This window comes from Chiloscyllium punctatum, chromosome 52 (genome assembly GCF_047496795.1).
Source record: "Chiloscyllium punctatum isolate Juve2018m chromosome 52, sChiPun1.3, whole genome shotgun sequence".
Lineage (NCBI taxonomy): Eukaryota > Metazoa > Chordata > Chondrichthyes > Orectolobiformes > Hemiscylliidae > Chiloscyllium > Chiloscyllium punctatum.
This window is the reverse complement of record NC_092790.1, coordinates 18,381,888-18,394,542: the sequence shown is the minus strand read 5'-3', so window position 1 is coordinate 18,394,542 and position 12,655 is coordinate 18,381,888. Positions and strand designations below refer to the sequence as shown.

The 12,655-nt window shown below is 44.3% G+C and overlaps 3 protein-coding genes across 3 annotated transcripts; 2 read left to right on the top strand and 1 right to left on the bottom strand.

Moving 5' to 3' along the window:
* Nucleotides 1-8,616: 8,616 nt before the first annotated feature.
* Nucleotides 8,617-8,928, top strand: LOC140470612 (histone H4). The gene has a single exon (XM_072566660.1). The coding sequence runs from the start codon at nt 8,617-8,619 to the stop codon at nt 8,926-8,928; it is 312 nt and encodes a 103-aa protein (XP_072422761.1).
* Nucleotides 8,929-9,743: 815 nt separating this feature from the next.
* Nucleotides 9,744-10,154, top strand: LOC140470611 (histone H3). The gene has a single exon (XM_072566659.1). It carries the CDS (start codon nt 9,744-9,746, stop codon nt 10,152-10,154), a length of 411 nt encoding a protein of 136 aa, XP_072422760.1.
* A 1,789-nt stretch (nt 10,155-11,943) lies between these two features.
* On the bottom strand, nt 11,944-12,384 carry LOC140470825 (histone H2A-like). The gene has a single exon (XM_072566807.1). The coding sequence runs from the start codon at nt 12,382-12,384 to the stop codon at nt 11,944-11,946; it is 441 nt and encodes a 146-aa protein (XP_072422908.1).
* Between the last annotated feature and the right edge of the window lie 271 nt (nt 12,385-12,655).

Sequence of the window (12,655 nt, the reverse complement as noted above, 5' to 3'; positions counted from 1 at the left end):
CACGTTAATTCGAGGCTAATGAATCATTTAAAATTTAACCTTTCAGCCTCAGGTACAGAATGATTCTGTGTTTAAGATAAAAAGCAGGAGTCTGCTCCTAGCTTAAAAATTATTCTAAACCTAACATTGAAGAGATTCTGACACAATCTGTCATGAAGACATTTTATGGTCAAAGCTTGCCCTCCTCACTAAGATGCCATTTTGTAAAACAATGCTATCTGACATGCAAGCTGTGCAAGGTTCCCTTATGATCTCTCCCACTTTGTTTAGACTGTTACTTCTTTATGATAGCAACTTACCTCACCAACAGGCACCTGACTTGGCTGGGTCTATTTTTCCCACCTGATGAATGGCTAAGGGCCTACAGGAGTGATCAGTTAAGCGCGCACAGACCTGTTAATTAACTTCTCTTCATTACAAATTATTGCCTTTCCACTGTCTGTCTAATTAAGAACATGCAGTGTTTTTTGTAAAACTTTGTAAAAAGGAAGCCTGTTTGAGACAGAAGCCTTCGAGGGCTCTTATAGGATGAGCTGGTATCCTACTTTTCAAAGGTTTTAGAACCTCAGCTAGCCGGGCTTATAAGTGTAAATGTTACATTATTTACAAATAGCATCACTGTTACAAAGGGGAAGGCTAAAATTACATTAAACTGTTTGTAAGAGGTTTTTATTCCAGATTACCAAAGAGTATGAACTCCAGGACTAACCAAGAGAGGCTTATAGGTCTGAGTCCACTAGGGATTCCCTGGGCTGTCTCAAATCTGTACTTTAACAATATCAACAGGAAGGGTTTAGAGAGAGATGGGCTAAGTGCTGGCAAATGGGACCAGATTAGGTTAGGATATCTGGTCGGCATGGACAAGTTGGACCAAAGGGTCTTTTTCCACGCTATACGTTTCTATGACTCGACGACTCTTTGGTAACTCTTGCCCTGTCGGTGAGCACAGTTTCCTTCTATCTCTGTACTTAACCCCTCCTTCACGGATGGTTGTTGAAACGATGCGCAATGTGGCCTATTAGCCTATCTTCATTGTAACTTTGAAAATGCCCTTAATAATTGCAGATTTTAATGCTGCTCCTGAATGTCTATTTTGGATGAGGATTCAGTTTATCTATCTTCAACACTGGTGTGTAAACGTCAATAGGCTACATACCTTCCGTTTGTTAGAGGTAGCTGGTCACTCTTTGCTTTGAACTGAGGAAGTATTACAGTGTCTTAGTCCCTCAGGTGTTTTTCTGGAGGAAGACAGAGAGATACCACCTGTAAATCAACATGAGGCTAGTCTGGCAATATTGAACTGATCATTGTCACATTCATTGCACCTTCATTAGGATGTGTTTTGTCTTTTTCTTTAAAGCCAGCAACTTAACCAGAATCACGGATCTGATTCCATTGTTGCCCTGAGCTGCTCCTTGTCTGGGGATTGTGTTTGTTTTTCATGTGATTTGACACCAATTGATTTGGAGATGCTGGTGTTGGACTGGGGTGCACAATGTTACACATTACACATCAGGAGCTTCCAGAAAAACCATTGGACTATAACCTGGTGTTGTGTGATCTTTAACTTGATAACAATTGAGTGAGATCCAGAAACTGAGCAACAACTGACCAGCACCATGAATGGGAGTACTCAACCACCAGGATGCTTACACGGTTCAATATCCAACTCCCCAACTACCTGTTGGAAAGAGGAAACCGGCGCTATTTCTAATGTTTTTACTAAGACCCCAGTTGTATATTCTTTTACAAGAGTATCACACTCCTACAGTTGGTCCACACGACCTCAAGGAAGAGGTTGCCTCAAACACTTTTAAAATCATATTTTATGTTATATTCTTCCTCTGCTCCTCATCAGGAACAGTATCCAATAAAAAGAAGATGGGAATTCCTCGGTGTTAAGTACAAAGGCCAGGGCTCACCACATTAAAAAGAAAATAAGCAATCTTCTCACAGACTGTGCGAGTGGCTCATAAAAGAGCCTTTGGGTTGACAGATTCAAGAACGGTCTTCACTTTTTAACGGCTGTAGTAGGTACATCCACATACTGAATCAGAAATGTTTCTCGCGCACACTTAAATTCCTCTCCATCTAAACCCTTAACACTATGGCAGTCCCAGTCTATGTCTGTAAAGTTAAAAACCCCTACCATATCCACCTTATTATTCTTACAGATAGCTGAGGTCTCCTTACAAGTTTGTTTCTCAATTTCCCTCTGACTATTAGGGGGCCTTTTATACAATCCCAATAAGGTGATCAACCCTTTCTTATTTCTCAGTTCCACCCAAATAACTTCCCTGGATGTATTTCCGGGAATATCCTCCCTAAGTACAGCTGTAATGCTATCCCTTATCAAAAATGCCACTCCCCTCCTCTCTTGCCTCCCTTTATGTCCTTCTTGTAGCATTTGTATCCTGGAACATTAAACTGCCAGTCCTGTCCATTTCTGAGTCACGTTTCTGTAGTTTCCTGTGGTGATGTCATTTCCTATTCTTTTTCTCATGGGGTGGTAAATGGGATCCAAGTCAATGTGTTTGTTGGTGGAGTTCCGGTTGGAATGCCATGCTTCTAGGAATTCTCATTCATATCTGTGTTTGGCTTGTCCTAGGATGGATGTGTTGTCGCAGTCAAAGTGGTGTCCTACCTCAACTGTATGTAAGGATACTAGTGAGAGTCAGTCATGTAATTTTGTGTCTAGTTGATGTACATGTATCCTGGTGGCTAGTTTTCTGCCTGTTTGTCCAGTGTAGTGGACTCATATCCAAAAGTCTCTAAAATTGAGATGCATGGTTAAGGTTGATGCTCAGAATCTTTTTCCAGGAATTGAAATGTTTAAAGCTAAGAGGCATGCGTATAAGGTGAGGGGGGGAAAGTTCGAAGGAGACATACAGGGCAGTTTCTTTTAAACATAGAGAGTGGTAGGAGTGGAACGCACTGCCAGGGGTGGAGATGGAGGCAGATACGATAAGGGTATTGAAAGGAATTTTAGCTAAGTAAATGAACATGCAAGAAATGGATGGTAGACAGAAGGGATTAATTTCATTTGGCGGCATGTTCCACACAACATCGTGGGCTGAAGGACCCATTTGTTTGCTGTACCGTTCCATGTTCAGATTTAATGCAGTGTATAATATTGGATGAGGATTCATTCAAATTGATTGAAACTGGGTAGAATGCATTTAGAATATAGATTGAATAGATAGAAACTTCCATTTCATCGGTGGTGTTTGACTTTGAACATATCTGGAAATGGTGCTCAATGTGTCTCTGATTCAGTCCACTCTGTGACTGTGGAAAGGATGTTCTTCGCTCTGACAGCAGTAACATACCTGCTGTTTGTTCGAAGCAGCTGGTCACACTTGGCTCTGTACTGAGGGAATATTACATTGTCTTAGTCCTTTGAGTACTTGCCTGGAGGAAGACAGAAGAGATACCTCCTGTAAATCAACATCAGCTGTGATTGGCAACATCAATGTAACATTCAGTTAATGATCATTATGATTTTCATTTAAAGCCAGCAAATTAAACAGAACCATGGGTCTGATTCCACTCCTGCCCTGATCTGCTCTTTGTCCATTTTTTCTTAAAATTCTAAGACCAATTGAGTGAGATCCAGAAACTAAACAACATCCATGAATGGGACTACCTGATGCAAGTGGGTATGTGAGTTCAGTTATTGATCTATACCTGCCAGTTCCGGCTTGGTGAATGTGAGAGTGTAGTTATCAAACTGTAACATTCATTACATGGTCAATATGTTTACATATTCACACTGCAGAGACTGGCAGGGTCCAATTGATAACTATCGAATCATAACGATAATACAGCACAGAGGGGGCTATTCAGCCCATCTTGTCCATGCCAACCCAAAGACACCCAGATGCCCTTCCTCATCCCACCTTCCTGTCACAGCCCATAGCATTGAAGTTTACAGAACTCAATGTGCAGTTCCATGGATTTTTGTTTAAAAGAGTTTAGGGTCTCTGCCTGCGCCACCAAATCAAAGTTAAAAATCACACAACACCAGGTTATCATCCAACAGGTTTACTTGGAAGCACTAGTGTTCGGAGCACTGCCCCTTCATCAGATGATTGTGGAGTGTAAGACACAGAATTTATAGCAAAAGTTTCCAGTGTGTTGTAACTGAAATTATATATTGAAAAAGACCCGAATTGTTTGTTAAGTCTCTCCTCTTTAAGAATCATGACAGCGATCAGGCAGCGAATTCCAGATATCCACCACTCTGCATAAAACACATTTTTACTCTCATATCATCTAATTCTACAGCCGCTTGGTTTGAATCAATGATCGCTGGTGTTTGATCTCTCTGCCAAAGGAAACAGGTTCCTCTCATCTCTCCCTCTCATGATTTCGTGAAAAATCGCACAACACCAGGTTATAGTTCAACAGGTTTATTTGGAAGCACTGGCTTCCAGCGTTCTGCTCCTTCATTAGTAGCCCACTATTTAGTATTGCTTTATCATGGCACCTCTGTTCCAAGAAATGTAACCCCAACCTCTTCAATCTGTCCAGATAACTACAATTCACCAGCCCTGGCAACATTCCAGTAAATCTCCTCTGCACTCTCTCCAGAGCAATGACGTCCTTCCTGTGATGTGGGGACCCGACTGCACACAATACTCCAGTTGTAGCCACCAGTGCCTTATACAGTTTCATTATTATATCCCTACTTTTGTACTCCATCCCTCTTCCCATGAAGAAGAGCATTCCATATGACTTCTTTACAACCCCATCTATCTTGCACACCAAGGTCTCTACCATATTCTCATTTACTGTTTGACTTCCCAAAATGCATTCCCTCACACTTATCAGAGCTGAACTCCATCTGCCACTTTTCTGCCCAATCCACCAAACCATCTATGATAGATTTGGATGCTTACAGCTATCCTATACACTATCCACTACACAGCCAATTTTTGTGTCACCTGCAAATTTCACAAATTCGTCCACCACATCCAAGCCCAAATCATTAATGTATAAAACAAACAGCAGAGGTCCCAACACTGAGCCATGCAGAGCACCACTTGAAACAACTTTCCATTCACAAGAGCAGCAATTAACCATTACCATTTGTTTTCTGTTACTAAGCCAATTTTGCATCAAATTCAACATATTAGCATGTATCCCACAGCTTTTACTTTTTGGAGCAGTTTGCTGTGATGATAATGCTCCTTTAACAATCTTGTAAAAGACACAGGCTCCGAAAAGTCTGACTTGATGGGTTTTAGGGCCATTTTGATTATAACTAACAAGTAATACCTCAGGCAAGAGGCTTCCAAACCTTTAAAAAGAACATTTGAACGATGAAAGGGGAGTGGCCCAATTTTCCCAGCTCAGCTTTTCTCTGGTTTGATTTGGTTTTTGGCTGTCTAGCTGTTGACTGAAAGCAGTCAGGCAATTGAAAAAGCTGTTGAACCCAATGAAGCAGGTCCATGCTGGTACTCTCTCTCTGACATCTCTCCTGTAAGACCCTGTGTTGTTTTACCTTTTTGTGCCAAAGGGTGTTTGTGGGGATTGTTGCAAGTATTGGGAACAATATCGTTAAGTTTGTATAATCTGTTGGGTTTTCAGATAGGTTAATTTATTTAGCATTCTGTTCCCTTATAAGACATAGCATTTGTTTGTGTTTCATTTGATAGATCTTGTAAATCAATTTTGTTTTGTTTAAAACAATATGGTTTGACCAGCTACATCACTTCTGGAATATCCGCATTACACCTGCTTAAAACAATTAGCAAAATTGGGGTCCAGGCTACTTGAAATGTTTTGAGAGGATCCGGCATGGTCTATACCAGTTTGGGGGCTCTTTGCAGGATTTGTTCTATAGTTTTGCTTTGGGATTAGGGTTACTGGACTCTAAGGCAGCGAGTGGTAGGTGTTAGTGTCTTTTGTTCTGGGTTTTGAATACAGTTGGTTTAAACAGCGTTTGGGAGAGCAATGACTCTTTTAGTCAACAAGAGTTTTCTGTGGGGGTGAAAGAAGCGATTTTGGGGCTTTTACAAAAGGTGATTAAGGGTAAGATGCTGGAAATAGCAGACAAGCTGGGATTGAGTCTGTGTCCTTCCATGAGGAAAGGAGAGATAATTACAGCAGTAGCTCAGCATTTAAATTTATTGGAAACACCATCAGAATCTTTAGAGATGGCTAACATTCAATGGAAAATTCAGCAACTTGAGTTAGAGGCAAAACAGAAGGAAAGGTCGACAGAAACAAAATCTTTTGAATTATGATTAAATACAGAAGAGAGAGAAAAGGAGAGAAGGGAAAGGAAGAAAGAGACGCAGTTTGAACTTTGGAAATTGGCACTTCCTGAATTAGTGAAAACTCATGTGGAAGAGCAGAGAGCTATAATGGCTAGATTGGCAGCTGAAATGGCTGATGGTTATGAGTTGGTCCATAAGTAAAACTTTGGCTTCCAAAACCTATTTCAATCCATGAGGGATAGAAATTGAGGACAAGAAAAATCCTCACATGGAAAGGAATAGATCTCGTGAAGGTCATAAATATGACTTACCACAGGGTAAAAAGGAAACCCTTGAAGGGGAAAGAGAAGTTAAAAACCTCTGGTGTTTTCGTTGCAATACAATACGCTACATAAATCAGTGTTGGTGGTTAGGAAAAACACTGGGAAGCCAGATGTAGGAAACAGGATAAGCCAGTGAATTTTGTTGGGGTGGTAACAGAAAGCACAATGGAGGTTCTGGCTACTGTTGTACTGTTGTACAGAAGAATCCATACATCCGCTACCTACTGTTGTTGAAAAGCCAATGGAAACTCAGGCAACTGAATTATTGCTGGACATATATCCTGGGATTATTCCTGATTGTGTAGTGACAAAGTCACAGTCACCAGTTGAAACAGAAGAGATCAAAGAGTACAGATAAGAAAGTTGAAGTGAAATTAGCAAAGACCCTGTTGGATCAGATGGTTGAGACAAACCAGGAGCACACAGATAAAAAAGCAAATGTGTTTAGCTTAAATCTTGAGCAAATTTAAAGCAATTGTATCAAAAGGCAAACACACAAGAAGAATGTGAATCTGTCCCTGCATCTTTAAAAATGATGTCTTAATGAGGAACTGGAGACCAACACATATTCAGGCTGATGAGAAATATGCAGAAGTTTATCGAGTTGTATTGCCAGTGGGTTATAGAGGGAGGTGTCGAATAACGTGTGAGCTACCACGAGGAGGTCATTTAGGAGTGAGAAAAACTCAGACTTTTGCAGAAATTGTTTGGAATTCACATTTAATTGTCATCTCTGTATCTGAGAACTATTCAGTAAAGGATTAATTCTGTCCTTCTCAGTCACATGTTAATGTGCTTCATCTGGGTTGGAGGATTTGAGCTATAGGGAGAGGCTGAATAGGTTGGATCTCTTTTCCCTGGAGAGTGACCTTTTATTGAGGTTCATAAAATCACAAGGGGCATGGAGAAGTGGTGGAGGCTGGTACAATTACAACATTTAAAAGGCATCAGGATATGTACATGAATAGGAAGGGTTTAGATGGACATGGGCCAAGTGCTGGCAAATGGGACTAGATTTGGTTAGGATACCTGATCAACATGAACGAGTTGGACCACAAGGTCTGTTTCTATGCTGTACATCTCTATGACTCAATGATTCCTTGTGCTCATCAGCAGGACAGACGTTGCGCCGCGCTGCACCTTGACTGGAGATTGTGTTTGTTTCTCATATGATTCGGTACCAATTGAGTGAGATCTACAAACTGAGCAATAACTGCAGGTCCGTCAATGGGACTATTCAGCACCGGGATGCTAATACAGTTCAATATCCAACTCCTAATATACTATCTGTTGGAGAGCGGTAAAACGGCGCGATATCTAATGTTTTTACCAAGACCCATATGTTTGTCCTTTTAGAGGGGTTTCCCATTCCTTCAGTCGGTCTGCGATTCCACTATTGATTGCACACTTTCAACAAACAATGGGAAACAGAATGAAATTTCAACAGGGTTTAGAGGATTAAAAAACACAAGAATGTCCCACAGCAGCTTCTTCCCGCTCTGTCCCCCTCAGCAGGCCACACACAGCCCGAGAAAGGCCTCTCTCTTCCCCCAACCCGCTCACTCCAAGTTCCGGGACCAGTTCCTGCTCCGCTCGGCCTCTTACAAACAGCCCCCGGTTCTCCCTGAACTCCCCCCGATTCAATCCCGGTCTCGGAGCCCCCTCTGTGTCCCAGGCTCCCATCCCGATGTGCTGCTGGAAGGAGCCTGCTGTTCCCTCCCTTCCCTGGGCACTGATCTCTCCATTGCGGTCTGTTTCAAACAAACTGAGTAAATGCTCCTCAATGGCAGCGCTGGGGGAGGGCCTCACGCATGAGCTCCTCTACTCAGGAACAGTCAGCTTTGGGAAGAAAAGGTTCAGTCCCAGATACAGTTGGGGCGGGAGTGAGCTGGAGGCGGAGCTGGATGATCAAAGCCATTTCCCTGCTCTGTCAGTCACTCAGTTTCCTCTCCGGACCCGCCTCTCACTCTCTGTCAGCTCTTTCTCAGCCAGGTCGGGCCGGGCTGTATAAAAATGGAAGGGGAGGCAGCTGGGGTCTCATTTGGCAGCGATTGGAGTGAAGAAACGTGATGTCTGGAAGAGGCAAAGGAGGCAAAGGCCTGGGAAAAGGCGGAGCGAAGCGGCACCGCAAAGTGCTCCGTGATAACATCCAGGGCATCACCAAACCAGCCATTCGGCGCCTGGCTCGCCGTGGCGGGGTCAAGCGCATCTCAGGCTTGATCTACGAGGAGACCCGCGGGGTGTTGAAGGTTTTCCTGGAGAATGTGATCAGGGATGCGGTCACCTACACTGAGCACGCCAAGCGCAAGACGGTCACCGCCATGGATGTGGTGTACGCTCTGAAACGCCAGGGCCGCACTCTCTATGGATTTGGCGGCTGAACGTAAAGCGACCCTTTTCCAGCGAACCCAAAGGCTCTTTTCAGAGCCACCCAAACTCTCCGATAGAGAGCAGAGACCTGAGGATGGAGAATGCAGCAGATTGGGAGGGTATAGTGTAACGGTTCTATAACGTGTCATTTTGCCCTGAAATGACCCTTTCAGAAACGATACTTCATGAGTTTTGATGCTGGGACACAGCAGATGTTTTCATGTGCCTGTTAGAGACTTTTCAGGCAGCCATTAAGTTGTGTTTCGGCTGATCATGATCTGGTTGAAATAAAATATGGATTCGGCGAACTTCCGTAATGTTATCGTGGTACAAAATCAAGATGTTTAAATCGTCGAAGTTATTTAGATTGATTCACTGTGGGTAAAGGTTCGGTTGTTCGTTTGTCTGGGCTGTTTTAAACCCAGCCTTTCCTCCTGCCTGTTACAGACAGATCAGGCAATGATCCCGCCTCTGTCCGAGATGACAGCGAACTAGGTTTTAATCGATTACTATAAAGTATCTTGAATTGCGGACGAGTGGCGGAATAAATCTTGTATTGTTATTTGATTTCAGGGTTTGAGAGGGTGAATTCGGCGGGCATTTTGAAATCGGCCAACTGTCATTTCACGTTACCCAATCAGCCTCCAACAATTCTTTTCCTGTCTTTTCTGTCCCTTCCGGAGCTGTTTCTCTGTGGGTTGAGGGACAGGGCTGTATCCAATCCCAGCTCTAGGGCGGGCTCTCCATTCCCTTAAACAGGCAGCACCGCAGCAGCCTCAGCATTGACAGCAGCAGCCTGTGTGTGTGTTACAGAGAGTTGGAGAGAATGGCCCGAACCAAGCAGACAGCGCGCAAATCCACCGGAGGGAAAGCTCCCCGCAAGCAGCTGGCGACCAAAGCGGCCCGCAAGAGCGCTCCGGCCACGGGCGGAGTGAAGAAGCCTCATCGCTACAGGCCCGGCACGGTGGCTCTGCGGGAGATCCGCCGCTACCAGAAATCCACCGAGCTGCTGATCCGCAAACTGCCCTTCCAGCGGCTGGTGCGAGAGATCGCTCAGGACTTCAAGACCGACCTGCGCTTCCAGAGCTCGGCGGTGATGGCCCTGCAGGAGGCCAGCGAGGCTTACCTGGTGGGACTGTTTGAGGACACCAACCTGTGCGCCATCCACGCCAAGCGGGTCACCATCATGCCCAAAGACATCCAGCTGGCCCGCCGGATCCGCGGGGAGCGCGCCTAAACGGAGCCTGACCGGCCCTGCACATTCACCCCGAGAGAGAGAAACACAACGGCTCTTTTCAGAGCCACTAAACCATCCAGAGAGGGCTTTTGGTTTTATGTTACAAACTCATGCGTTGCTGTTTTTACACCGGGTTGATTCAGCTGTGTTTGACGGAACTGAATCTACCCGAGATGTAAGTGCCCTGATGCTTTTGTTTGGCGTTCATTAGGGTCAATCGTCAGCAAGCGGCAGTGGAGTTACACGGTGAGAATTTAACAGTGATCACAATATAAATGAAGTACGGGTTTTATACATGTCTGAGATTAAAGTTAAAAATCACACAACACCAGCTTATAGTCCAACAGGTTTAATTGAAAGAACGCAAGTTTTAGGAGCGCCGCTCCTTATGTGGTTGTGGAAGACACAATTGTAAGGCACAGAATTTATAACAAAAATTTAGTGTGATGTAACTGAAATTATACTTTGAAACAATACCTTGATCGTTTGCTGAGCCTTTCATCTCGTCAAGGTGTTTTTCAGTGTATAATTTCAGTTGTGTGATCACTGATACATTCTCAACATCTTGACATTTTTACATCTTGACTGCATTTTCAAATCTGAAAGAAACCGGTTGATGTTTTGGCGCCAATTTCCAACCCACCCTCCTCAGCCACGTTCAGTTACAGCTGAGGGACAATGAGCAGAAAGACATTTCATCAAGATTTTCTAATCTCCGACAGTAGTCATGATTTGGAGATACCGGTATGAACATTCTTCCCAATGAGCGCATTAAATGACCGAGTGCACTTTAATGTATTCTCTCTTTCCGGGTAGGGACCTTATGATCGCACTGGACAATCAAGCACAGGCGGTGAGATTTCCGATCAGTTGGGTCATTTTCAGCTGTTCCTAATGCGGTTAGAGCAATGCGAAACTGGCTATGATACATTTATAGAAAGATAATTGATGACAGACTACAGAGGCAGCTAAAGTGCAGGAATAAAATGTTTTCCGAAGAGTGGTGAAATTTCATTGTTTGGCTTTTGTTTTACTCTGTTGGCATTGTGCTGTCAATACAGGAAACACGGACTGTGGAAGTATCTAGTGATATAGAGCCCATTGTTCTTCTCTTGAACTGTTAGCGTCATGGGTGCCAGGGGATAAGTAATATTGGCGCCAAGACATCAACGGCTTATTTTCAAATTTGAAAATGCCCGCCAAGAGCTGGATGTTTTATAGAGGAGAATGTGTGCGTTGATTGCGTTTTTCATTACAAAATTGGAGTTCAGACAGTCTCAGTTTACCCCATCCTCTCCTTTTCAGCTGAAAAATGGTGTTCAATCTGCTCTCTCTCTCCAGAGGATGGGGAGAAAAGACTGTATATAAACCGAGCAGAGAGTAAAGCGCAGAGGGTCAGGGACGACTCCTTCAGCGACTGATGAGTTACTGCTTTGGGTCAACCCAACCAGTCCCAACTTCAAGGAACTGTGAAACTAATGGAAGGTCAAACGCGATCGGGGACGTTCGTAACATCAGCCTAAACTCATTGGACATTACCTAAAGCCAGATCCGTCAGGCAGTGAGAAATAACGTAGTTCCAGACACTGTTGCAATCGCATTTTATATATTCTTCCTCTGCTCCCACAGACAGTAACAGTAGCCAATGAAAAGGAGATAGGATTTCCTCGACGTCGGGTGCAAAGCCCAGGGCTCTGAAATACTTAATTAGACAGAGGTCAACTCCTTTCACAGATGCTGTGAGTGGCTCTTAAAAGAGCCTTTGGGTTGGTAGATTCAAGAACACGCTTCACTTTTTAGCGGCTCCCCCAGCGGCGGTTTTCTTGGGCAGCAGCACGGCCTGGATATTAGGCAGCACCCCGCCCTGAGCGATGGTCACCCCTCCCAGCAGCTTGTTGAGCTCCTCGTCGTTGCGCACGGCCAGCTGTAGGTGCCTGGGGATGATGCGGGTCTTCTTGTTGTCCCGGGCCGCGTTGCCGGCCAGCTCCAGGATTTCAGCCGTTAGATACTCCAGCACCGCAGCCAGATAGACCGGCGCTCCGGCACCCACACGCTCAGCGTAGTTACCCTTTCTCAGGAGCCTGTGAACACGGCCCACCGGGAACTGCAGGCCAGCCCGGGAAGACCGAGATTTCGCCTTGGCGCGACCTTTCCCACCGCCCTTTCCTCTCCCAGACATTACCACAATCTCACAAGCACTTTCACAGAGAATAATACACTCCGCCCACATTGCGGTCTTTTATACCTTCGGGCGGAATGGTGCGTCGTACATTTCTGATTGGTCCCATTGTTCAGCATCTACTAATATTGTTTAGATTCCCAATCAGATATCTGCCTCATTCCTCAATCCGGACAGGACACGTAGAGGGCGGAAAGTACCGGCGCCAAAACCATCAACCGCCTTTGTTACAACATGAAAAGCCCGCCAATTTACAAAGGAATATGTTTTACATTGAAAAACGAAGTACTAAAAGAAACTGAGGAGGTTTTTAAAACACTTC